Source organism: Syngnathus acus, chromosome 24 (genome assembly GCF_901709675.1).
Source record: "Syngnathus acus chromosome 24, fSynAcu1.2, whole genome shotgun sequence".
In the NCBI taxonomy this organism is placed as follows: Eukaryota; Metazoa; Chordata; class Actinopteri; order Syngnathiformes; family Syngnathidae; genus Syngnathus; species Syngnathus acus.
This window is the reverse complement of record NC_051108.1, coordinates 7798595-7822843: the sequence shown is the minus strand read 5'-3', so window position 1 is coordinate 7822843 and position 24249 is coordinate 7798595. Positions and strand designations below refer to the sequence as shown.

At 42.8% G+C, this 24249-nt stretch overlaps 2 protein-coding genes across 5 annotated transcripts; both read left to right on the top strand.

Moving 5' to 3' along the window:
- Window position 1: 1 nt before the first annotated feature.
- Window positions 2-17948, top strand: lpgat1 (lysophosphatidylglycerol acyltransferase 1). 4 transcript variants are annotated; one of them, XM_037244319.1, is made up of 9 exons: window positions 2-127; window positions 1781-2033; window positions 4773-4891; window positions 7765-7860; window positions 9048-9327; window positions 10703-10829; window positions 15453-15559; window positions 15804-15944; window positions 16174-17948. In XM_037244319.1, exons 2-9 carry the CDS (start codon window positions 1796-1798, stop codon window positions 16212-16214), a joined length of 1149 nt encoding a protein of 382 aa, XP_037100214.1. In that variant the 5' UTR covers window positions 2-127; window positions 1781-1795; the 3' UTR covers window positions 16215-17948. The 4 variants fall into 4 exon arrangements, with proteins under 4 accessions (XP_037100214.1, XP_037100210.1, XP_037100213.1 ...); XM_037244315.1 differs by lacking the exon at window positions 2-127 and adding an exon at window positions 362-962; XM_037244318.1 differs by lacking the exon at window positions 2-127 and adding an exon at window positions 362-962 and having other exon boundaries at window positions 15804-15968.
- A 2329-nt stretch (window positions 17949-20277) lies between these two features.
- nek2 (NIMA-related kinase 2) lies at window positions 20278-23988 on the top strand. Its single transcript, XM_037244558.1, has 9 exons — window positions 20278-20444; window positions 20684-20901; window positions 21067-21307; window positions 21388-21470; window positions 21541-21667; window positions 21743-21971; window positions 22136-22190; window positions 23111-23166; window positions 23386-23988. Exons 1-9 carry the CDS (start codon window positions 20349-20351, stop codon window positions 23559-23561), a joined length of 1281 nt encoding a protein of 426 aa, XP_037100453.1. The 5' UTR covers window positions 20278-20348; the 3' UTR covers window positions 23562-23988.
- Window positions 23989-24249: the final 261 nt, after the last annotated feature.

Genomic DNA, 24249 nt, shown 5'->3' with positions numbered 1-24249 from the left:
TTTCGACATTAAACTCACGCCCTTTCTCAGGATGTAGCAAGGATCGATTTCCTAACAAGATAATAAAACCATCATCATTTGACAACAGAGAGCTTGCGCTCTTCGGGGAGGAGGAGACCGCTACCAGGTGAGCCCAAGTGAAAGATGAAAATGCCTGACTTCCACTTTGAAATTTCAAAATAAAGGATAACCTTTTGTAAATAATGTTGAACGTAAGCGTGGCATATGGTATAACAAATTAATATTTTTGAATCATTACGTTAAATTCTAGGGTTTAAAAAAAAAAGTGTATTTCAACGTGTGTTTAGAATTGTTTGTTCTTAAAATGTTTATTGTGAACGCATATGACTCTTTTCCGCCGTCATCTACATGTACACTGTGCAACTCACTGCCGTGTGAATCTCGACTTAAAGCAGATAGATAACGGGTCCTGGCAGCCCGCAAGAGAATCATCGCCGTTGAGCCCATTTGACTGTTATATGTCTTTACAATTGAACGCTTGTCGCGGCTGCGCCGACGCCCGATTCTTCTATTGTGCGTGGAAGACAGGATCTCGATAAAGATCTTAAACCAGACGACCATGATGGTGATGATGCATCCGTGGAATTATCAGCCCGGTGTCTGACTGCGATGGAGCCGACCGCGCTCAAGTGGAGCTCCTTGCTAGCTAGCTAGCTAGCTAGCTAGCTGGCTAACGGTGCCCGCCGGGATACACTCGACCCCCCGAGCAGCCCTGGATAACGTCGCCTCGATGGCTGTGATTGCTGTTTGTTCCGACTACATCAGACCAAATTGAACGATGTCCCTCGTTTTGACCTAAACATGGATCATATCTGCTGGAAAATGTGTTAACTTGTTGGTTTAGGTTTTTTTCTCCACATGACGGCGTTCTCTTTTTTTCAACACACTCGCTTTTTGCTACATCTTTAATGCTCTTTGGATGCCTCTGTGACATTACTTCGGTAAGTAACGACCTACTTCGTCAAGTCTAAATCAGGGTCTGACTATATCCTGGAAGTGCAGTTGCACTATTGCGCATTGGCTCAGCCGTTGCGCTCCCACTTAATGTCCAGTCAAGTATCTGCGCTTTCTTTTGAATGTGTATGTTATGTAGTAACGCATTTACACTCGCTGGTTTCTTTCTGCTATTATTCCTCCTCTTTGCTAGCACAGCCCACACTGCTAGCTAGCTTGTCATGAAGTCCTTTTATGGTCCAATCTTTTCACGCATCACAGTGGCGCCAAGGCAACTTGCTTGAAGACACACAGACTTAAATTATTCTCATTTATGACGGTCACTTCACTACTTTATCTGCATTTCTACTGAAACTTATCCATTTCTAATGGGCCAGTTTACAAGATTACTAAAAGTAGAAATAACGCAAAAGAACATAAGTTGACGTCATAACGTTAATAATCACGTTTTTAAACTTTAATTGACCAGACTACAAGTCAATAATTTTGAACAAAGATGTCAAAATGTCAGGGCCTATTTTGCATGATTGTTTTGTGTATGTGCGAGTCTAGCCCTGGATAGAAGTTTTGCAAAATTATTTAAATTCTAAATATGAACATGCAGCAACAAATGCTGAAAATATATAGAGGCATTGTAGTTTTCAGTAAATGTAAAAGAACAAGTCATTTTTCAACACTTTAGATTGGTCAGTAATTCCTAAACAAACATGACAAGTCCAAATGGGGACTTACCAATTGGATACATTTTTGCGAAATTGTGAAATTAACCAAATTTAAACAGGAATTTGTCATGCATTTATTCCAGACGGCGTGGATCACGATGGCCCAGCTGTTGGACAGGGCCGGCAAACTTGGCTGGACTCTTCTGAAGGCTGTGTCCCGTTTCGTGTTTATGTTCATTAACAACTGTGTAGCCATCCCGTCCTACTGCCTGTACCTGCTGGTGCTGCAGCCCTTGAGAATATGGCACAGCTCCACGTTCTGGCACCTCGAGGGCGTCATGTTTAAATGGATGCTGGCCATGGTGTCGTCGTGGGGCTGGATCGCAGGCTATACAGGTAACATGCTTTTGAACACATAATTTTGAACTGTCATGTAACTCACTAAAACTATAGGGATGTTTGATACCACTTTTTTTCAGACTGTACTCAATCATTGAGTAGTCACCGATACAGATATTGATCCCACTCGTACTGTCTGTTCATATGTGATTCTTGCATTTTTCTTACTTCTACATGAACATTTAATAACAAAAGCACTACTTGAGGCACTAGAAGCCATAGGAAGTCTCTTAATTGTTACTCTAACCAACAATGAAAGTAATTGCTGTGTAATATGAGAGCGGGGGGAAAAAAAATCACCAAGGTCCGTTTGTATTATTTCTGACAACTACTGGGTTGAATCTCGCAAGTGATTCATGCAGTCAATGGTTTGGTGGCACGGGGGCTGTGACTAAAATGCTTATTAATTGTAAGTGGCGTCCATAGGGAGTAACAAGGTGTACTGATCAATAATGCATTTGTCAATTGTCAGCCTACCTGGTATTCTGTTTTGCAACATTTGCATACCTGCAGATTGTCAAACTGAGGAGGGTCGCAGTCTACACTATGGTTGTAACACAGTCATGGTAAGTGATCGGATGACTGCGACATTTGATCATTAAAAACATGGTTGAGTCTGTTTGCGATGAGTTCATGATGCTACATTTGCAAAAGGAGCAGCCCCAGAGGTAAACATTGCTCACCACACCCTGTGAGCAATGTTGTAAGAGAAGTGGATGCTCTCGAGGTTTGTTGGGTAAGAATGGATTTGAAATTGAGTTTTGTGGCCCTTGCTGTCTTCCACAAACGGGGCCCATCAACGAGGATCTAGCACTAAGCCTGGCAAAAATTTGCGTGTGAAAAATGAACGTGAACCGCTCGTCATTTGTTAATGCCAATGTGCAGTCATGCAGCACCCACGCACGTGTTGTCGGTTACTTGGCACAGACCTATTTTGTGGACTGTGTGGGCACAGGCAGACCGTACTTGATTGACGTGGTCCTCATTATACAGTGTTTGCTGCACCTGTTTATTAATATGGTATTAAATCATCAACTGCGGATAGCCCTCCTATTTCGTCCAAGTTACCTGTATTATCATTTTGTCAGGCCTTTGTAGAGGGGAATATTGGAGCCAAAAAATAATACCTATGATTGAAGTCCAAATATAAGTGGGTGTGTCTGAATGAATAAAAATGTGTTAATTGGGGCAGGGGTCACATTACCAAGTCATATGGCCGCAGCACTGCTTTAATCAGGGCAGAACACATATCTCACCCAATTTAATTCAGTCTTTCATAGAATATCTCAGGCGCCGTTGGAATAATGAACATAAAAGGATCCTTTAATTACTCTGCATGTATGTTTCTGTTTTATTTAGAAAATGTGTATTTATGTAGAAGGATTTATGTCGCTCGCGAGGCTCCAAAGATGTGAATATCATTGACAACTTGGCCCTCATTCTGTAGCTTGCCGGTCGAGTCGCAACGGGGGTGAGGAGAGATTAATTAAGAGGGTCAGTGGCCAAATTTTCCTCTGCCTCGAGAGAAGGAGGATCGCTTGCAGGGGTGGCTTTCATTGAGTGCCCGTAGCATGGTTGTCACCCTGCTATGCTAACTGTGTCGTCTCTCAAAGACAATTTCCCTAATGTATTTCTATCTGACAGATGACCCATCTCTGTGATATCGTTAATGCTCGTCTCCGGCGCCAATGGGGACATGGCCGAGCAGGAGAGCGTGCTCCTTCTGAAATTACATTGTCTTCAGGGCGTGCACACACGCAGTGTCGCAGATGTGTCATATTTTCTTCAAGTGACATCTCAAAACTATTTTCTCAGGAGAATTGTTTTGAGGTGCAAAAGGCGAACTCTACTGCAACATTTACATCACACAACTTGAGCTGACCCTCCCATGACTGTGGGGATTCCCCGCACATGACAGAAGCTCAGCTGAATCTTTTCACCCTCGGGCTTGGAGCAGATCTCCATGGTTTTCGGTTTATATACTGAGCTGCTCAAGTGTACTTTCAATTGCTAATGGTTCCACGTGTTCTCCGGGAGAACTATTGTTTCCGACCCTCGTCAAACATAAGCCACATTTCCCCTTTTTGTTTAAGCTCTTGTATGTGCTGTCAACAATCACACTGGCAATTGGCTTGTAAAATAGCGCGTATGCTCTGAATAGATCCTCAACAATGTAAATCAGGACACAAGGACCAAAGACCACTTTAGATTTACTCAATCAGGTGCTAGTTCATGCTGGTTATTGTCATGCCTTGCCTTGCTTTGTCTGCCTCAAGGAAACACAGTTCCAAGTTAATAATGGTTGTGTATTATTCTCTTGGTAGCCAGGTGCTCATGTGCAGCGTGCCATTTGGCCTGCGGGAAAAAAGCTTGCGGCTATATTTTTCTCTATATTAGTTTTAGCACTTTGACAACAAAAGGCAGTGCTGCTGGTTCTGTACTTTGCTTTTCTGATCAAGTCTTACTAATCGATTGTTGACACGGCTTTTTGCATTTGAGAATTGTTTAATCTATGACAACTAACAAATCTACTATGTACACACGAAATCCCTGTTGTAATAGTTTCAATTGATTAGAAAAACATATTCCAACGACTTCATCAACTAATGAAGGTTGATATGGAGCTGTAGTTATTTGTCATTTTCTTATTCCAGTTCTAGCCTACGCTTGCTTGCAGTCCATGTGGCCCATATAAAGAATGCGAGCTGAAGTCTTTGTATCTCATTTGCTTTGTAGTCACCGAATGGGGCGATGATGTGCGGCCCATTTCTGAAGATGAAGCCATGGTCATTGTCAACCATCAGTCCACGGGAGATGTATGCACCCTTATGATGTGCCTGCAAGACAAGGGCATGGTAAGACTACAGACATTGTCTGCAACCTGTATGATTATAATGTTGGGCTCGAATGAAGTGGCTTCAGAATGATTTTTCTGAAAATAGAATTAAGAGTCACATTAACTAGGGCCTACAATGCGGCCACTCACCTTTCCAATAGGTTTATTTTCCCCCTCTCCAAACTCTGGTTACACATGGCCAAAACACAGGAAAACAAAATAGCCTTGAGATGTGGCCACATCCCTCAGAACGGCTCTGACCTTAAATGTCAATACTGTATGTAGCCTATTTACACAATGTGTTTTTCTAACAGCATTGTTTTCTCAGGGGTGTGCCTCTAATGGGTTGCCTGTTTTGCTGAATGGCAGCAGAAATGCAAACAAAAAGTTTTTAAACACTGGCTGATATCTGTGATGTCATTTTCAGTTGACAGCAAGTGGCAAAATGGAGTCAACTATTAGAAAAAATGCAGGAGAAAAATATTAATCGCTGATGAGCAATTAAGGGAGCAGAGAGCAGAGCAGTTATTATCACAAGTTTGCATCATAAAATAAGAACTTAAGTACAAAGGGTGCGGTGGAAACAAGACATACATTTCTGACCTAACAAGAGTTTCTCTGTAAATTTCACAAGAAACGATAAGGAAGAAGATAACACCTGAGAAGTACTGTTACACGTATGAATGATATCTGGAATATCGTATATCAGTAGTAAATCATAGCAACTGATAAGAACTTCACATTAAGTAGGACTTGCAGAATATATTTACATTATCACACTGATATACTCTTCAAAGTGTTGTAGGGTTGTTTACATTATTGCAACGACAATTTTTCGGACTATAAGTCGCGTTTTTTTCCATAGTTTGGGTGGGGGGGGGCGACTTATACTGAGGAGCAACTTATATGTGAATTTTTTCAAAAAAAAAAAAAAAAAAAAAAGTGAAACCACGATAAACGAACCGCGATGTAGCAAGGGATTACTGTACCGTAATTTTCGGACTATAAGTCGCGTTTTTTTTTCATAGTTTGGGTGGGGGGGCGACTTATACTCAGGAGCGACTTATATACATATATATGGTTTTTTTTCACTTTTTTGGGCATTTTATGGCTGGTGCGACTTATACTCCGGTGCGACTTATAGTCCGAAAATTACGGTAATTTGAATTTCAAGTGACGTCAGCAGCGCGGCGCGGCGGTTGTTTACATAAAGGACAAAGATTTGATCACGGGATGACGAAGATGACGAAGGGCCCCACGTACTAACGGCATCATTGGCGGCTTTGTTTATAAGTGACACGGAGGACGAAGAGTTTGAAGGATTTAAGGATTTGGAGTGACAGAAGGTTTGAAAAACTATTATGGCTTTTACGCACGCCCGGTCCTACTCTACGGAGCTCTCTTTCACCTCCGTGGATGGAAGTCGGGGGCCGGCGCTCGGCCGGGTGGCTGCCCGGGGACGGTGGATGGGGCTCGGACATGGCTTTTACGCACGCCCGGGCCTACTCTACGGAGCTCTCTTTCACCTCCGTGGATGGAAGTCGGGGGCCGGTGCTCGGCCGGGTGGCTGTCCGGGGATGGTGGATGGGGCTCAGACATGGCTTTTACGGACGCCCGGTCCTATTCTATGGAGCTCTCTTCCACCTCCGTGGCTGGAAGTGCCACCTCCGGGGATGGAAGTCCACGCCGCCACACGCCTGGTGCTTGGGTCCTTGTACTTTGTTAACGCTACAATATAGTTATACACTAGATCTGTGGAATAACGACGAGGCTGACGTCAGCGGCGCACGCGCGGCGTTGTTGACAAAGGACGAGGAATTTGCTCGATGGATTTAATGATTTGGAGTGACACAGATGGTTTGATGGTTATTGCTTATATAATAGTCATTTGATATATAATTTATATATCGTTATATGGGCCTGTGGAATATTTTGAAGTGCAAGCGCCGTCAGCGGCGCGCACCCATTGTTGACATAAAGGACGATCGATGGATTTAATGAATTGGAGTGACACAGATGGTTTTATCCATCCATCCATCCATCCATCTTCTTCCGCTTATCCGGGGTCGGGTCGCGGGGGCAGCAGCTTCAGGAGGGACTCCCAGACTTCCCTCTCCCCAGCCACTTCATCTAGCTCATCCTGGGGGATCCCAAGGCGTTCCCAGGCCAGCCGAGAGACATAGTCTCTCCAGCGCGTCCTGGGTCGTCCCCGGGGTCTCCTACCGGTGGGACATGCCCGGAACACCTCCCCAGGGAGGCGTCCAGGAGGCATCCTGATGAGATGCCCGAGCCACCTCATCTGGCTCCTCTCAACGTGGAGGAGTAGCGACTCTACTCCGAGTCTCTCCCGGATGACCGAACTCCTCACCCTATCTCTAAGGGAGAGCCCGGACATCCTGCGGAGAAAACTCATTTCGGCCGCTTGTATCCGGGATCTCGTTCTTTCGGTCACGACCCATAGCTCGTGACCATAGGTGAGGGTAGGAGCGTAAATCGACCGGTAAATTGAGAGCTTTGCCTTTTGGCTCAGCTCTCTCTTTACCAAGATGGTTTTATAAACGTGTTATTTATGTAATAGTTATTTGAATAACTCTGAATGTTACGTCAGGCCCGTTCGCAGCTCTTCGTTTGTGTTTATGTCACGTTAGCATACCTATCGTTTAGCCTGTTGTTGCTCGTTCATGTCTGTTCTTGGTGTTGGATTTTGTCGAATAAATGTCCCCCAAAATGCGACTTATACTCCGGAGCGACTTACATATGTTGGGTTTTTTTCACGTTATTGTGCATTTTATGGCTAATGCGACCTATATTCCGGAGCGACTATTAGTCCGAAAAATACGGTCTATTAACAGTATGCTACGGTTCAAAAAGTAAGTTTGTTTTCCTTTCCAGGTGGTACGAAAAATGATGTGGTTGATGGACCATGTGTTCAAATACACAAACTTTGGCCTAGTGTCCCTTATACACGGTGACTTCTTCATCAGACAGGTAAGAACTCATCACATCATGTGAAATATTAAATCATCACTCCTGTCCCCGCTGGAAGGCTTACACACATTTACTCTTCTGAAGGCTGTGGCGTTCTCTGTGAAGGTCAGCTACTATGGACAGTAGTGTGTGGAGTCTGGGGGGTTGTGGGCCGCTCAGCCCTGCTAGGTCAGACTAACCCTTTGTTGTGGGGCAGAGCAGGCTGCTTTGACCAGCCTTCACGATGACACCCACTGGGAATATACTGTGAATACTATCCTCCCTGAATTCCTGGAATATGACGCATGTTGTTTTAAGGCTTCATTGATTCATTCTTATCGCCAGTCAGCATTCATCTGCTTTTAATCGTTTTACTTGAGTGCCCAGCAAATTTCTGCCTCGGAATCTCTCGTAGAGCACCGTGTCAAGGCCGATTCACCTTGAGCCACATACAAGCCTGACTGGTCTTCGTCATTTCTTTGATCCCTTCTGGCATTCTAGTGTGCATTGCTGACATCCTTCCCCAAAATACCTCACGCAGCGACAGCCAGGCAAGCATCTGCTGTTCATGTGGCGGAGCTGACATATCTCGCCACCATGTGCACAGCAGCAGTAGGCTGCACATGGAACAAGATCCAATTTTAAACACATTAGCGTGGTGCTTAGAAATATCACATACTGTACGTACTGTACACTGGCTATGAAATGATATCCCAGTCAGTAAAAGGGTAAAATGGTGTGGCCTATTTTATAAATAAATGGAGAAAAGATCCCAGAAAAAAATCTGTTAATTTCATGTGATTTTTTAAGAATAATTATTCTGTATTGGTATAAACATTTTTGATTGTATTGCACACCTGCCTCTAGTGTCAATTTATCCTCCAATATGGGTGGACTTTATATTTCCCTCAACCCTGACACATAAATGATGCAGTGATCTCTTCTGATTGGTGTGCCACGCAAGTTTATAACCCCGCCAAAAGCCCGTATGCCGCTGATGCATTTAAATTGGCTTTTGACCAACTGAACTTTACTGGAGATCAATCCTCTCAACCTCCCTCCATGTCATCGCTAATGTCCCTAATGTCATTTTTTTCACACCCGTGGCGTGACAGTATTACTTATCAGAGTGCTCGACAGTTGTGCTGCCACCAGCTTATTAGTGTTTGCTTGTAAGTGTTGTCAAGGCATGTCTTTATTCTCTTCAGGGTAAAGCCCACCGAGACAAGCAGCTGGTCTACTTGAAGGAACACTTAGACAAATATTACCATAGTCGTGACAGGAAGTGGATCGTACTGTTCCCTGAGGGTGGCTTCCTGCGCAAGCGGAGGGAAACCAGCCAGTTGTTTGCCAAAAAGCATTCTCTACCCCACCTGACCCACGTCACGCTGCCTCGCCTCGGTGCCACCCAGGTCATCCTGAAAACTTTGTCAGCCCAGCATGAAAATGGCAGTGTGGGTAATGAGAGCGGGACACCCAACCAGACCGGTAACTAACACGTACATGTGCAAAAACGCCGCCCAGGTTTCAGATCGAAGCAACCTCGTGCAAATGGTTGCATTTATTTAAATTTAAAAAAAACTGTTGTAGGGATGGATCATTTGTATTTGGATGCTTACTGAGCTGAAACATTTGACTAAACCGTTAAATTTGTATGACCTTAGAAAACATTAACACACAAAAGCAAAACCAACACGAATGCATATAGTAATCCAATTGAAGGGTGATTTATTGTAGTTTTAGTCCCGAGGATGTTTTGGCCAGCATTGTTGAAAATGCGGCTCAGCTGCGTGCCCTAAAGGCAGGCTCGGTGCTTGATGCAAACCACTGTGAGTTTATCAAGACAAGAGTGTCAAAACACGCTGTACCGCTTAATTGGCCCCGTGTGCAGCCTGCGCATGTTCTCGTTGTAGCCACTTTCTCTCAACGCTGCAAGCAGGTTGGTGCAGAGAGGCTTTGTCCTTCCACTTGAATCTTGCTAATGGCTTTTAAACATAGGGCAGGGGGAAAAAAAAACAAATACCCCAAAGTGTACTCTGTCCCTATGTCCTCTACGTGTGTTAGCTTATGCAAGCGCCATCTCACCTCGACCATCCCTGATGCTCTGCAGAGGTACCCACATTTTGCTGACTCACTCCGAGACAAATGGGCCACTTGCAGAAAACCAGATTTGATGTAAATACTATGCGTGCCGCTGTCTAACGGCCATTCAGCGTCTCCTTGGCTTAAACACTGATAAGGTGTACATGTTGGCGAAAAGATAGCAAGCACGGCAAAGTTCATGACTCGAAACAGTTTATGATAAACCATGAGTCGACCAATCATAAGCGTGCCTCTGGGTGATCTTGCGTCTACTGTCACGTTGTAGTTCCGACCAAGGTGCTGCATTTGTCCCCCTGGCAGTGTATGCTGAAGGACGCACCTCTGCCGTTTATTACAGTGTGGTTTGTCACTGTAGCGATGCGTTGGCTCAAAGCCTCGTACTTTGGCCCGCTGCACACATGAGAGTGTGGCTTCCTCTTTGCGTGCTTGGACAAAGCTTGGGATCCAATTACCCATGCTGTGATGGCTGTGGCGATTCCCATCAATGCCAAGAAAGCCCGCTAAGTCACTTATTCTGTGGTATGAATGAGCCGGTAACGTGTGCCATGGTTTTTGGTTCACCTTGCTAATTTGCAGACAAATATGCTCAGTCAACACAAGTTTGTATACAGTTCACTAATACTGGCTTGCCCATTCAATTAGATGTCATTTCATAGCCAATTATTTATTATAAAAAATTGTAAAAATTCAAAGCAGATAGACAATTACACTTTTTCACGTTCTGCTTGGCATTATCATTTTGGTGTCTACTCTGTTCCAGGTAAAAAGCGCAAAGGGCTGCAGTGGGTGATAGATGTGACCATAGCTTATCCCAAAGCCAGACCCATGGACATCCAGACGTGGATTTTTGGCTACAGGTCGGCAACAGTCACCCATGTTCACTACAGGTAAGGGTGAAATAAAATCAGATCAGCAAAGTTGCAGCGACTGACACTCCTAAATTCGGTACATAGACTTTGAGACTGATATTGTCACTCTCCTAAGGTGTTTACTTCTATCGAGGGAGAATTTAAGAATCCACTCACTGATAGCTCAAGAGTACAGAAGGAAGTCCCCACCAACTTGCTTTCATACTTAGTGAGGCAGCGGAATGCACCAGAGCTGAAGAAGTTATTAGATGACTTAATGCACCACTGTCCTCTGTTCGGTCGCTGTGATGACCTTCCCCCCCAGCTGTAGCATTTGCGCTTATTCAAGATTTTTTTTTTTTTCCAACAAAGGTGTTTTTACCTTTGCTCCTTTGGATTTAGAAATGCAAATGGGGGCTATTTTATCACTTTATACTCTCTGCTGTTCACTTGCGACCACCAGACATTTAGTACTGTTAATAATATCGCTGCTCTTGGCAGAGAAAATGTCCTCTCGCTGTCCTCAAGGTCTCCTTGTGTAGTTATCCTTTCACTTAATTATACGATAAAGGTGCATCTGGATTAGCTTCGTTGCAAGACCCCAGTCAAGATAAATGTCTTTTTACTGTACACAGCATCTATGTAGTATCTTATGAGGGATGCATTCAGGGTCAAGCGGCAGTTGCTGGAAGTCATGATGACCCTCGGGATGCTGTGAACAGTGTGCGCAGTCTTGATGACTTCTTTAAACAGGGTGTACTTCAACAAAAGTACGTTTTAATGACAAGATAAACATTAAATTGAAACCGAAAAGGAGGAATGTTATGCACTGATGAGAAGAAGCGCTAGAAGTTGGTGTTATCAGGAAAAAAAGCAACAGGGAAGACCTCAGTCACTGTCTGTTCTGAGCGGTTGCCCTGCCAACTAAATCACCCACTTGCTGTGGGGGCTCCTTATTTTTATTTGTCCAAGCATGTGGGTTTCAACACATTTAGAGTAGGATTCAAATGGTTTGCATTTCCATCATAAACATCTTACTCGTGTCACAAGTGGGTGGAACATTGTTCTTCTTGCCATCCTTCTATTTTATAGCTTCCTTCCATTATTACATCAACACTACCACTTGTCCAGGTGCCTTTTGTCTAATGAGACACAGAATGCTTGATATCAGTTTCCCTGGTGACATGATGAGATTATTGGTATAGTGTAGAATCATCAATGGATCACAATTAGTGCTGTAATCATTCCATCTTGGTTGTGGTGAGGCAAGAGGTCTTGAATCCACCTGTTCCAGCCTGTTTCTGTGTGTGTGTTTTTTGCCTGATATCAGATTACCGGGACCAAGCCTATCAACAGGCAGCTGAGCATTGTGTAGCATTCTAGATTAATCTGTGCTCTGCGTGTTTTTTTTAATCCCATCCACCCAGCCTTTTTCTTGTGCCTTTTTGCCATATAAGACCAGTTTTACAGATCCTAAGACTACTGAATGTCACTTGAGAGAGTTAGGTGGGTGTACAGAGGCAGAGCGAAGGCAGTGGTAGGTGTTGAAGATGTAGCTTTTTTTTGTACTGGCTCATTTTTCCTTGTTTAATGCTCTACTGTCTGCTTTAATGAAAGCTACTCTTGGCGGGAGCTGCAAGGTGTCTATGACAAGACGCGGGTCACACGTCTGAATTGTTGAGCTTGCACTTGTACTGCTTTCTCAAGCCGTCTTTGGATTTTTCTTCCTCCCACAAAACAGCTGAGCTACGGGGCTAGTACGTGGAACACATCACATTTCCTACTTGGCTTGGCTTGAGGGCTTCCACAATCAATTCGTCACACCTTTGAGTATAATAATGAGATCCTTCATGGAGTTGTTGTTTTTTTTCCCTCTTTCCCAGCACAGGATTTTGTTTATCTTTCTCAGCATCGATTTGGTCATTGGTTCAAAGCCTAGTGAAACAGTCCTCAGACATTCAAATGTGTCTCCAAATGTACTCGTATTATTCAGTGTTTACTGCTCGACTATCTGTCAGCTTAGCATAAAGTTCATGATCACCTGTGACAATGACGTGATAGTTCTTTACTCATGACCTCTGCACTGATAAGAGGCACCCGGCCTAGACACTCATTAACTTCATCCCCCAAACATCAGTTCAGATACAACTGATCACAGTGATAAAGTGATAATTCTTTACTCATGACCTCTGCACTGATAAGAGGCACCCGGCCTAGACACTCATTAACTTCATCCCCCACACAACAGTTCAGATACAACTGATCACAGTGATAAAGTGATCTTGCTCCGTAGACACACACACATACACACACACACACACACACAGTGAAGAAAGAATAACTGTAGTATTTTAACTTGTGCAGTGTCAATGCATCCTTAGGGTGACGGAAAGCTCTAGAACAGGGGTGCTCAAACTTTTTCAGCTCGCGAGCTACTTTTGAAATGACCAAGTCACAAAGATCTACCCACTAAAAAAAAATTATATATATATATATATATGTCATCGTGAAAAAAAAGTCCTACTCCCATTCCCTATGAAAGTGATACTTCTTACTATGGCCAGCTGCCCCACTCATTTTTATACCCTTTCTTAAGTTTAAGAGAAAAAACAGGGTTCTGACAATTGGAGGGAACTCGCAAGCTAGCGTGTTTGTGTTGTGTTGTTAGCGCCGTTGTTTGAACACGCGTCAAGTGCGAGAAAAAAAAATAAAAAAAACATTTTAATATCACGCGATCGACCAATAGTGGCTTGGCGATCGACCGGTCGATCGCGATCGACGTATTGGCCACCCCTGCTCTAGAATATCAACGTGTTGGTAGTTCACTCAGCTGTTTCCTTCGGCCAAGCCTTTTACATTTGTCACGTCCATTGTTTCTGACCAAATCATTTCCTGGAACGTAGACAGCCTTAAGCTCGAGCGGAAACAAATTGAACAGTTAATGGAGCAATGATCAAGTAAACTCCTACGACTCTCCCTCAACTTCTTACTTATGATGGCAGGGCTGGTTAGTCTTAAAAGGCCAAGTAATTTGGTGTGTTATTCAGGTTTCCATTTTTTCTTAAGGTTTACAAAAATAATATGTCATTTTACTACAAACAGTAGTAAGACTGATTCACTGTCTACAGAAGGACTGAGAAAAAGAATAACAATGATGGGATTTGGAGCCTCATAGGCTCACATGAGGGTAGTGTGGGGGGTTCCTTAACAAGAAAAATGGAGACAGAGAAGCAGGACACGAGACTTTTTGGTCACCATCGTCCAATTGCTAATCTCTACGTTCGCCATTTATGACATTGCAGAAACTTTTTTCCCTCTCAATTTCCCCACGAGACTGAAGAGTCCCTAAATAATGAAAAGTGGGCAGCTTTTCCCTGACACGGTCCAAATTTAATTAGCTTCCTTTCCCAGTTGGGAACGAAAGCAATCTCTTTAGAATAAGAAATGTAAAGAAGCAAAATGGAAAGCCAATAGATATATGGAAGAGCAAACACTTTTGGATTTACCCTGTCATCATTTGGGTGAACACAAGTGCAATGATTAACATCTGACCTTAGCACAACTTGCATAATAATAATATATAGTCCAATATATACACCAATTCTTTGTTACCTGCAGTATGATAAGACTTGGTCCCCCAGTATTAATGGTTTAACCCAGGGGTCTCCAAACTTTTTGCAAGGAGGGCCAGATTTATTAATGTGAAGGGGCCCGGGGGCCAATATTTTTTTTCGCTTCTCTTCCGGGGGGGGGGTGCTAATGGGACGTCAAACGCTGCACGTTCGCTTCTCTTCTCGGGGTGGGAGGGGGGTGCTAATGGGACGTCAAACGCTGCGCGTTCGCTTCTCTTCTCGGGGTGGGAGGGGGTGCTAATGGGACGTCAAACACTGCATGTTCGCTTCTCTTCCGGGGGGGGGAGGTTGCTAATGGGACGTCAAACGCTGCGCGTTCGCTTCTCTTCCGGGGGGGGGGTTGCTAATGGGACGTCAAACGCTGCGCATTCGCTTCTCTTCCGGGGGGGGTGCTAAGGGGACGTCAAACGCTGCGCGTTCGCTTCTCTTCCGGGGGGGGGGTGCTAATGGGACGTCAAACGCTTCGTGTGGCGGGCTCCATCTAGTGTGGAAACTGAGAAGTGCAACAGAGTTGAGCTCAAGCTTCTTGTGCGGGCCATATTCAATTATGTTTTCAGAATTTGCTGCGGGACAATAAAAACGTAGTTTGGAGACCCCTGGTTTAACCAATCAATACATGTTAAATGGAATCAATACTGTATGGCCCATTGCCTTCTTCCTCCAGATCCTCTCCACAGATGTCCTTTTAAATGGTCAGGAATATTAAAGTAACACTGAGTGCAGAGGAAATGCTCCTCTGAGGGAGGAGCCGTAACCTCTATTTGAAGGTGACCAGGGGCTGCGTGAACGCAGCCCACTGAGGCCCCCGTGTGGCTAGACTTTGAGTGTGTCTTTTGAGTGCGAAAAAAAACACTTGAACTCGCTCATGTGAGTGGGGGTCACTCTGCTAATGATTTTTCTAGTCCAAGCTACTGTAAATACACACAGACAGCATTTTATCGACTGTCATTTAAAATGGGCTTCAGGCTGTTGCTGACATGCAAGTTCTTCGCCGGATCTGTTCACACATTTCTTTTGTGTCTTCTTTCAGGATGTACCCAATTAAAGAAGTTCCTGTTGAGGAGCAGGCTCTGACAGACTGGCTGTATCAGAGGTTTGTGGAGAAAGAGGACTTACTGGCCCACTTCTACGACACAGGTTTGTGTGCTTTTGATGAATTTCTATAGTACTTTTCACAACATTTGCTGCACTTCAATCTATCGCTTCACTGCAATCTAAGACTCGTCATAACCATCCACATTGATTCCTGTGTTGTTTTGATACAGCTCGTATCTTGGAAGTGAGCGTATGTAGCGTGAACTCGACTAGCAGTGCTAACTAGTAGCCGTGATTGCCACTCGGAATCCATCACCTTTCCCATTCCTCGTCTCCTTCTCAACAGGAACGTTCCCGCCTCCAGAGGGCCAGAAAGAAGCGATCTCTCGGCAAATGACACTGGACCCCGTGTGGCTGTGCGCCATCCAGTCATTTGCCTTCGTCTCCGGCTACATGTGGTACAGCCTCTTGCGGCACCTCTACTGCGGTATGTTTTGAGTACGCCGACGAGGTGAGCAGGAAGAAGCGCTTCGGGATCCGCCGGTGTCATGCAATGGATGACTGTACCTTTGCGATTCACGCGGCGGGACTAAAGACTGGGGGGCACTAAAAAAAATAAAATAATATGTATACGACGTGTAGACAAACAGAATTACAGGCCCAACACGACACATGATCTTTCACATCATGGCTCTCATGTTGATGTTTACACATAGGCCCGCGCATTCAAGAGGCTCAGGACAAAGAACTGCTGTAGTTTCATGAAGTGTGTTTGGACATGTGCGTCTGTGAATACTGTGAGAATACAAGCATCAAGTCCACCTTTTAGCCTGCCCTCTTTCTCACGCCCAGTGGACGTCTCGAAGCAGCCGCGTGGACGCTCTCCTCCTCACCCCCCTCAGCCCACATTGCACTAAAGATCCAAACTGCTCCCTGTCCCAGGATATCTTCCTGAATGGTAGCTACCTACATATGGTTTTTTTTTTCCATTTCTTTTTAGCCTGCGCATCTCCACGACAGCCAGCACATTTATCTTTTTTTTGTCGTCTGGACTGTTTACACTGGCGAACCCGCTCCAAGTTAAACGGCGTCAAACCTTAGTGGAAACATACAGATCACTTGAAAAGCAATTTGTCTTTTGCTCATAACTATGTGCGTCATCTCAAAAAAGATGGACTGAGAAAGCTAGACTTTTTTTTGTTTCCACCCTTTTATCACGCGGTATAGTTTTACATTTATTTAAGCCATACGCTCATGTCCACAAACACAAGGGAACATAATTGTTTGTGCTGAATGGGTGAGAGAAAAAAATATATGACTGTTCACTTTGGCTTTAAGAAGTGCAGCCATTCATACAGTAGGAAGAAGTGATAATGTGTGGGTGCCCCCTCCCTTATTTTTTAATGAACTTTTTCCCCTTGAATAATGTGCTTTATGTGTTGTTACTGTGTGACGTCAGAAGGTGGAGACAATTCATAAAATATTTCATTTTAAAAACACAAAACCCTCTGTACATAACAAACCTCGAAAAGCAATGTCCGTCACCTGTCTGTGAATAAGTCAAGTTTTATTTTTATTTTATTTTTTAAACAAAATATAATTTTGTGTGTACTTCTCATTGGTACACTGTTGTGATTTTATTTTTATTTTCCTGTTTCCAAGCAAGACGTTATTGGCAATGCTACCCAAGCCTTGTGTCATCCCGAACACTTTTGGTCGTGACGATCCAATGTTAAACCATCTTTTTGTTCTAAGCTTTTGCCAATACCTTAGGACAGAGTTTCCCAAAACGTTAGCTCAAGCCTTGAATTTTGTTCCTTTACGAAAATGGACGTGAAAATGTATCATTAATTGTCTATTACAACAAGCACCAATTGCCAAGAAATGGAGGACTTTGTATTTTATTTGAAACTTACATAAATTACAATCGAAAACCCAAATAAAATGGACACAGACATCATTTTGGGGAAACCCTGTCTAAAAAGATTACATTTCCCAGTTATGGTGTTTTCCTAAGGGAAAAAAAGATTTGTTAGGACCAATTGTTCCAAAAGGGTTGAGCTGAAAAATGTTATTTAGTTCTGAAAGTCATTTGATTAAAAAAAAAAAAAAAATCTAGAGGTGTGGCATTTGTTGTTGGCATTAATAATATAAATTTTATTGGTTGCCGGCCCGCATTCTTTGTCACTTTTGGTAAAAACTGTTAAATACAAAAAAAAATACCTAACTTAAAAGGTAAAACATTTTAAAATCTGTCATTCATTGGGCCTTATCAGATTTTTTTTTTTCAACCGTGTTCCGTGTTTCCAAAGAAGGCAGGGAAAGTGATGTTTTCCTAGCTGTGGTTTTAGGAAATAAACACAATAAGGATTAAAACAAATGATACTAGAACTGTCTGTAATTCCCCATTTTGTACTTCTCCTTTCAATTCCTAGTTACACAGCCAACACAAAAAAAACTTGTGCTGGAATAAAATATCAAAGATCGTAAACTCTGCTCTGCTTGTCCTTTATGCTCTTTTAACCAGGGAAAAACCTTGTGGCAGCAAGTAATAAAACATCCCTTTACCCCTCATAGAAGATGTCAAAATGCTGCAGTGAAGACCAGGCTGAATGCTGAAGCCTTCAGGATGCCCACCCCCCTATATAGTCTCAAGAAAATAGGATGGCAGGATGTCTATGAAAGCCTTTCGGTTGTTTTGGCTCCCACGTGTCAGTCACCTTGAAATGTTCCAGTTTATGATAAACAAGCAGGCATGTTTTACGTTTTTGCTGTGGTATGGTTTCAATGTCAGTATTGAGGTAAAATATGGAAGGCAGTAGGGGTGTAACGATTCATCGATACACATCGATTAATCGATATAATGCTCTACGATTTATTGGCATCGATGCTAAACGTAAACATCGATTTATATCGCCGTGTTTGACCTCGGACATTAGACGCGACTTTATTTTGAAATCCAGTTCATTGTTGCTTGCTTCCTCTTTCCGGGAGCAGTACGCGGCGTGCTGTGTTGTGAGCAGAGCAGGCACGTGAAAGGGGAGCCGACAACTACGCGGCTCCTGGGCTGGTGCTATGGCTAGTGTCCAAGAAGACGAGGAAATTCGCTCCCCTTTGCGCTTCAAGTCATTCGTTTGGAAGCACTTTGGATTCCAAAGAAAAGATGGCTCAACAGACAATTAAAATTATTGTAAATAAATAGTTCAGTAATGCACTTTAAAGTTAATGGTATTACAAAAAAAGAAAGAATATTAATTTTTCTTTACTTATATGAGAAAAAATATAGGAATTTGATCAAGTTCAGTGTTAAAATAAGCACTTTTTATACTACAATACTCTTGTAATTTCCTAAATAAAGAGTTTGCAGTACCTTGTTGATTTTGCGTATGAATTGTTATAAATCAGGATATTGTTCTATATTTTTTATTTAAAAAATAAAAATATCGATCGTGGAGCACTATATCGTGATGTATCGTGAATGAATCACAGCAGGCTTTAAGATATCGGCAAATATCGTATCGTGACAAAACCCGCGATTTACACCCCTAGAAGGCAGTACTTGATATTATGATCACATATAGTCACACAAATAGACGTTTTATTTTTAAAACTCATCAATTCTTCATGGTTATTGTCTACAAAACGTAACTGAAGGGCGGTATCAACTCCCTCTAGACCAGGGGTGTCAAACTCATTTTTTTCGCGGGCCGCATTGTAGTCATAGCTTCTTTCGGAGAGCCAAATAAATGTACGAGCACCTCAGATTATATACAGTAAAAGCTACAAAACAAACTGACAAATAACTCGTTTTCAAATCAGAGGAGTAAAAACTGGTCAAATATTAAAAAAAAAAGATATTAAAAGTGAAGATAATTTGCAATTCAAGTAATGACACGAATTTGATACACAATTTGTCTTCGCGGGCCACATAAAATGATGTGGCGGGCCGTATCTGGCCCCCGGGCCTTGAGTTTGACACCTGTGCTCTAGACTGTTGTCTGTCATCAGTGAGATGTCTGTTTTTTAAGATACATGTTTTCATCTTGACCCAGCAGCCTGTATTCCCACAACTACAACTATATACTATGGCATGACATCCCACGGTCATCCAGCTCTGCAGGAGTGACCTTTGCAGAGCCAGACTGACAGATCCCTGTATGCTCTGCCTTCCCGTGGTGTCAGTCTTGGGCTGTAGCGGCCCTCCAGGGGAGCAAATGAATCATTTGAGAAAGTGTAATTGAAGCGGCAAAAGGAACTGACTTGACTTGTTCCACTTCACTGATTTGGTGGGCAGGTTAAAATGGCTTGGCTATCATTTGGTATATGACAACAATGTTCATACAATATGAAAACACTGCAAAATATCAAAATGGCCTCGTGCATAAATGATTAAATATATTTAATAAATAAAAACATAGATGGTATATAGATAACTTTTGGAAAATAATTATTGCATCCATAATCACAAAAATCACACAAAAATGCATGCGTGCTTAAAATTTCACAATTCGTTGTGCAAAAAATGTCTTGTGCAAACAAGACATGTTGAACGTAGATAGTTGCCTCGTATTTACTTTTCTGTACTGTACTCCCATTGCCCAACGTTTAAATGCTGTCTTGGTCTATGCGAATATTTGGCGTCCTCTAGTGGAGATCTAGTGCGCTTACCGCTCTATTCTCGCGGGTCTTGCTCACAACAGTATCCTTGGCAACGTTGCCACGCCCATCCGGTCTCTAACCAATTAGGGCTTCTCGTCTTCAATACGTAGACCAATCACAATCTAGATACGCTATTACGCTATTCAAAACATCAGAGAGATTTCCGTTTCCTTAACTGCAACCGTATGCACACAAACTTGCTGCACATTAGACATCACTTCAACAAACCAAGATGCCGTCCAGCATGTATGACTACGAGGTGCTACACACCATTGGGTCCGGTTCTTATGGACGATGTCAGAAAATAAAACGGAAATCTGACGGAAAGGTGAGGAACCATTGGCATTTTTTTTAAACTATTAAAATATTGTATTGTATTCGTAACCTTGAAATGCCCATAATTACAATAGGTAGTTTGTATGAGCCGTCTCCAAATGTTTGTTAACTTTCTCTTTCAAATTTGAAAATTAATGAAGAATTTGATTTTTAATTCAGCCTGGTTCTTGGCGTTTCTCATTTTTAAGTCCCCTGTATTGCTATTTTTCTCTTACTGTTGTTGAACCCAAGGTTCTGGTCTGGAAGGAGGTGAATTATGGCACAATGTCCGAGAGCGAGAAGCAGATGCTGGTGTCAGAGGTGAACCTCCTAAGAGGGCTGAAGCATCCCAATATAGTGAGATACTACGACCGCATTGTCGACCGCACCAACACCACGCTGTGCATCATCATGGAGTACTGCGAGGGTGGAGACCTGGCAAGCCTCATTGCCCGATGCATCAGGGAAAGGTGACTTTTTAACCCTCACAACACGTTTTTACGAATGCTGACAGACAAAAACAGTAATACAAAAGACCTCTGATATCTCAATAGTACTTTTAAAAAAAAAAAAAAAAAACATTTCTGCATGGCAACCGCAACTTTTAAGGTTTGACTCTTTTTCTGTTTCCTCAGACATTATTTAGAAGAAAAGTTCATCCTGCGTGTCGCAGCACAGCTCATGTTAGCGCTGAAGGAGTGTCACAAGCGGGATGACGACAGGCCCACCGTCCTTCACCGAGACTTGAAACCAGCCAACATCTTCCTGGACGTCAAACAGAACGTGAAGCTGGGTGACTTTGGCCTGGCCCGGATCCTCAACCACGAAGCCAGCTTTGCCCAGACGTTTGTTGGAACGCCTTACTACATGTCTCCTGTGAGTTTTCATAAATTGTGAATGCTGTAGTTCCGATCCCTAAAGATTTTGAACAGATTGATGCAACGTTTGTCTTTCAGGAGCAAATGAACCAGATGTGTTACAATGAAAAGTCGGATATCTGGTCACTGGGTTGTTTGCTGTATGAGCTGTGTGCCCTTAGGTAAGTTTGCTCGAGCGCATTGCCTCACGGATAGCTTTGTTTACTGAGGAGCACAAATCTTTCTTTACAGGCCCCCTTTTACTGCCTACAACCAAAAAGAGTTGGCCATCAAGATTCGAGAGGGCAAGTTCAACAGAATCCCGTATCGATACTCGGAAGAAATAAATACCCTACTCAAGACAATGCTCAACTTGAAGGTTAGAAATAATATGAATATACCCTGCCCTCCGGTGTGTCATTAATGGTGCTGTCTGTTGTTGTTTTTTCACCAGGACTATCTGAGGCCATCTGTGGAATCCATCCTCCAGAGCAGCCTTCTGGCCGAAGCAGTCGGCGAAGAGCGGAGGAAAGCGCGGCAACTTCGGAGGCAGTCGGCGGGCTCCGGCGTTGCTTCCAAAAAGCCCACAGATGTAACGCCTTCTGTCGCAGAGCTCAGGCTCCGAGAGCAGGCCTTGAAAGAGCGGGAAAAGGCACTTAAAGAACGTGAAGAGATGCTGGAGCGTGAGCTTTTTTTCTTTTCCTCCTATTTAGAATTTACCTGAGCTTTACTTACGGGTCGCCATCAGAATTTGTGCTGGATCATATATTTCAAGTGTTGTAACATGGCAACACAGCAATTGCAAGCATTTGTAATGTACGGTTTCTAATTTGCATTTGTTTTTTAGGACGGGAACAAGAGATGTGTTTTCGTGAAAGCCTCGCAGACGAGAAACTATTAAGGTACTTTTTGAAAAGAAGAAGGAAAAAAAGTAGCATTAATGACTAGGGATGCACCGAAAATTCGGCCACCGAAGATTTTCGGCCGAAAATGACCCAAAAGTGCATTTTCGGTTTTTGGCCGAAAGACCTAAATCACCGAAACAACACGGCCGAAACTTGTGATGACGTGAGCAAACAGCGCAGCCAGCACGCGGGAAAACGGGATAAGAGCCAGCATGTCTGCGGTGTGGACTGATTTCACTATCTCAGAGAAAGACCCACGGATAGCGATTTGCAAAACATGCAATGCTGAAATTTCAAGAGGGGGTGCATCTGCAAAAAGTTTCTCCACGTCGGGTTTAATTCATCACCTGAAATCCAAACATCCCGATCGCCATTCTGAATATGAGAAGAAGGCGACACAGAAAAGGAAACTGACACCGAGCACGCCCACTCCGTCTGTGGCGGACGTTTTTGAAAAGGCAAGAAAGTTCTCCAGTGATTCTGCCAAGAGAACATATTTAATTTTACAGTCTTTCAGCAGGCCAGTCAGTTATAAGCCTGTAAATTATTATTTAATGTACATATGAGTGGGGTCAAGTTAAACATTTTATTTTATTTTATTTTTGAATTTTAATTTATATTGTGCATTGTTGTAATGTCAGTGCTAAATAAATATTTTCATACTTTTGTAACTGGTTTATTGCAATGCCTTGATTTTAGTGAGGTTAGTACACATGTAGCCATAAATGCTGTGGTTCTAATAACTGACATAATCATTTCTTTCGGTGTTTCGGTTTTCGGCCTTGGTTTCCTCATTTTTGGTTTTCGGTTTCGGCCAAGAATTTTTATTTCAGTGCATCCCTATTAATGACATATGACCTGGCAGCATGGCTGAGTACATCTCTTTCACTGTTCTGATTTTCGGGTTTTTGTTACAGAGCGGAGTATTTTTTGAAGAATTTCCCTGCGGCGCATCAGAGGGAGCAGAGCATAGGTACGCGAACCCGATGAAGACCTCTGGAGACACACAAGCTCAGCTTGGAAATATTGTCTGTTTACCTTTTTTTGGTTTTAATTGGTTAAGTGGTAAAGATAAATTGATAATTGTGTCAATGAAGATTTTTGTCAAAATTTCAAAAGCATGTCACAGGACTTGCCTTATCTTGTCCCTGGACACAGGAATGCATTAAAAATACTCTTTTTGCTCCCATAGGTGTCTGGGAGCAGTACTCCCCTGGCAAGAAGTTTCATTTTGTAGGCGACAACAAGGAAAACCGTCAGCTGGATCACTCTGTAGCAATGGCACCGCGATACGACATGGTCAGTCAGCATGCTCAAACCCTGACGAATTTCGAAAAAGCCTATCAGATCCTCCGCATGCGCATCTGACAGTCGTCGTGTGACCGTAAAATTGTAAATATTTTAAGTGTTGGGTCTACTTAACTTAAATTAAGCTTGTGTGTATGTGCTATTTATAAAGTGCCGTGCTTGTTTTATCGACAAGATTTTGTATTGAAGAAGGTTGTCATTATTATAGGTTCAAAATACAACAACAAAGGCCAAATTAAAGGTTTGAATACATTTAGGTTATAATTGGCATGAATATGATTGTCTTTGACCAAAGGGGCATATGCAGGAAATCTGGTTCATTCTGGAAATTTAGACAGCCTAGCCTAAAATACAACAACCAGGTAGTACAGATGAACAAAAATGTACTGTTTAACCAAACCAAATACTCTTTTCAAGTACTCAATCTACCACAAGAGGTCACTCGTTTATCACAATAGTCCATTGAAATCAATGTCTGACTATGTCACATATTGTCTGTCTACTTCTGATGACCACAATCGTTATACCGTGTAGATTTATTTTTACATTGTCTTTAAATAATGGAAAATTTGTCATTAGAACCATCGTCAAAACAAATTGAATTTCAACATCACAGTTGATTGTACTGATATGTCACATTTGAGTTATTGGGATTTCGGAAAAATAAAATGTTTTGCACCAGTAGTGCCCCCGTTCGTTATCCGGCACGTAACAAAAACCTATCCCTTAATTTCTCCGTTGAGAATGT

What these genes read in the sequence shown, in the direction of transcription:
- lpgat1 (XM_037244315.1), top strand. Translation starts at nt 930, where the DNA reads ATGCTCTTTGGATGCCTCTGTGACATTACTTCG. An exon ending in CGGGACACCCAACCAGACCG is followed by an intron (nt 9,328 to 10,702) that starts GTAACTAACACG and finishes ACTCTGTTCCAG; the next exon opens with GTAAAAAGCGCAAAGGGCTG. An exon ending in GGCCCACTTCTACGACACAG is followed by an intron (nt 15,560 to 15,803) that starts GTTTGTGTGCTT and finishes CCTTCTCAACAG; the next exon opens with GAACGTTCCCGCCTCCAGAG.
- nek2 (XM_037244558.1), top strand. Translation starts at nt 20,349, where the DNA reads ATGCCGTCCAGCATGTATGACTACGAGGTGCTACACACCATTGGGTCC. An exon ending in TATGAGCTGTGTGCCCTTAG is followed by an intron (nt 21,471 to 21,540) that starts GTAAGTTTGCTC and finishes CTTTCTTTACAG; the next exon opens with GCCCCCTTTTACTGCCTACA. An exon ending in GCAGACGAGAAACTATTAAG is followed by an intron (nt 22,191 to 23,110) that starts GTACTTTTTGAA and finishes TTTTTGTTACAG; the next exon opens with AGCGGAGTATTTTTTGAAGA.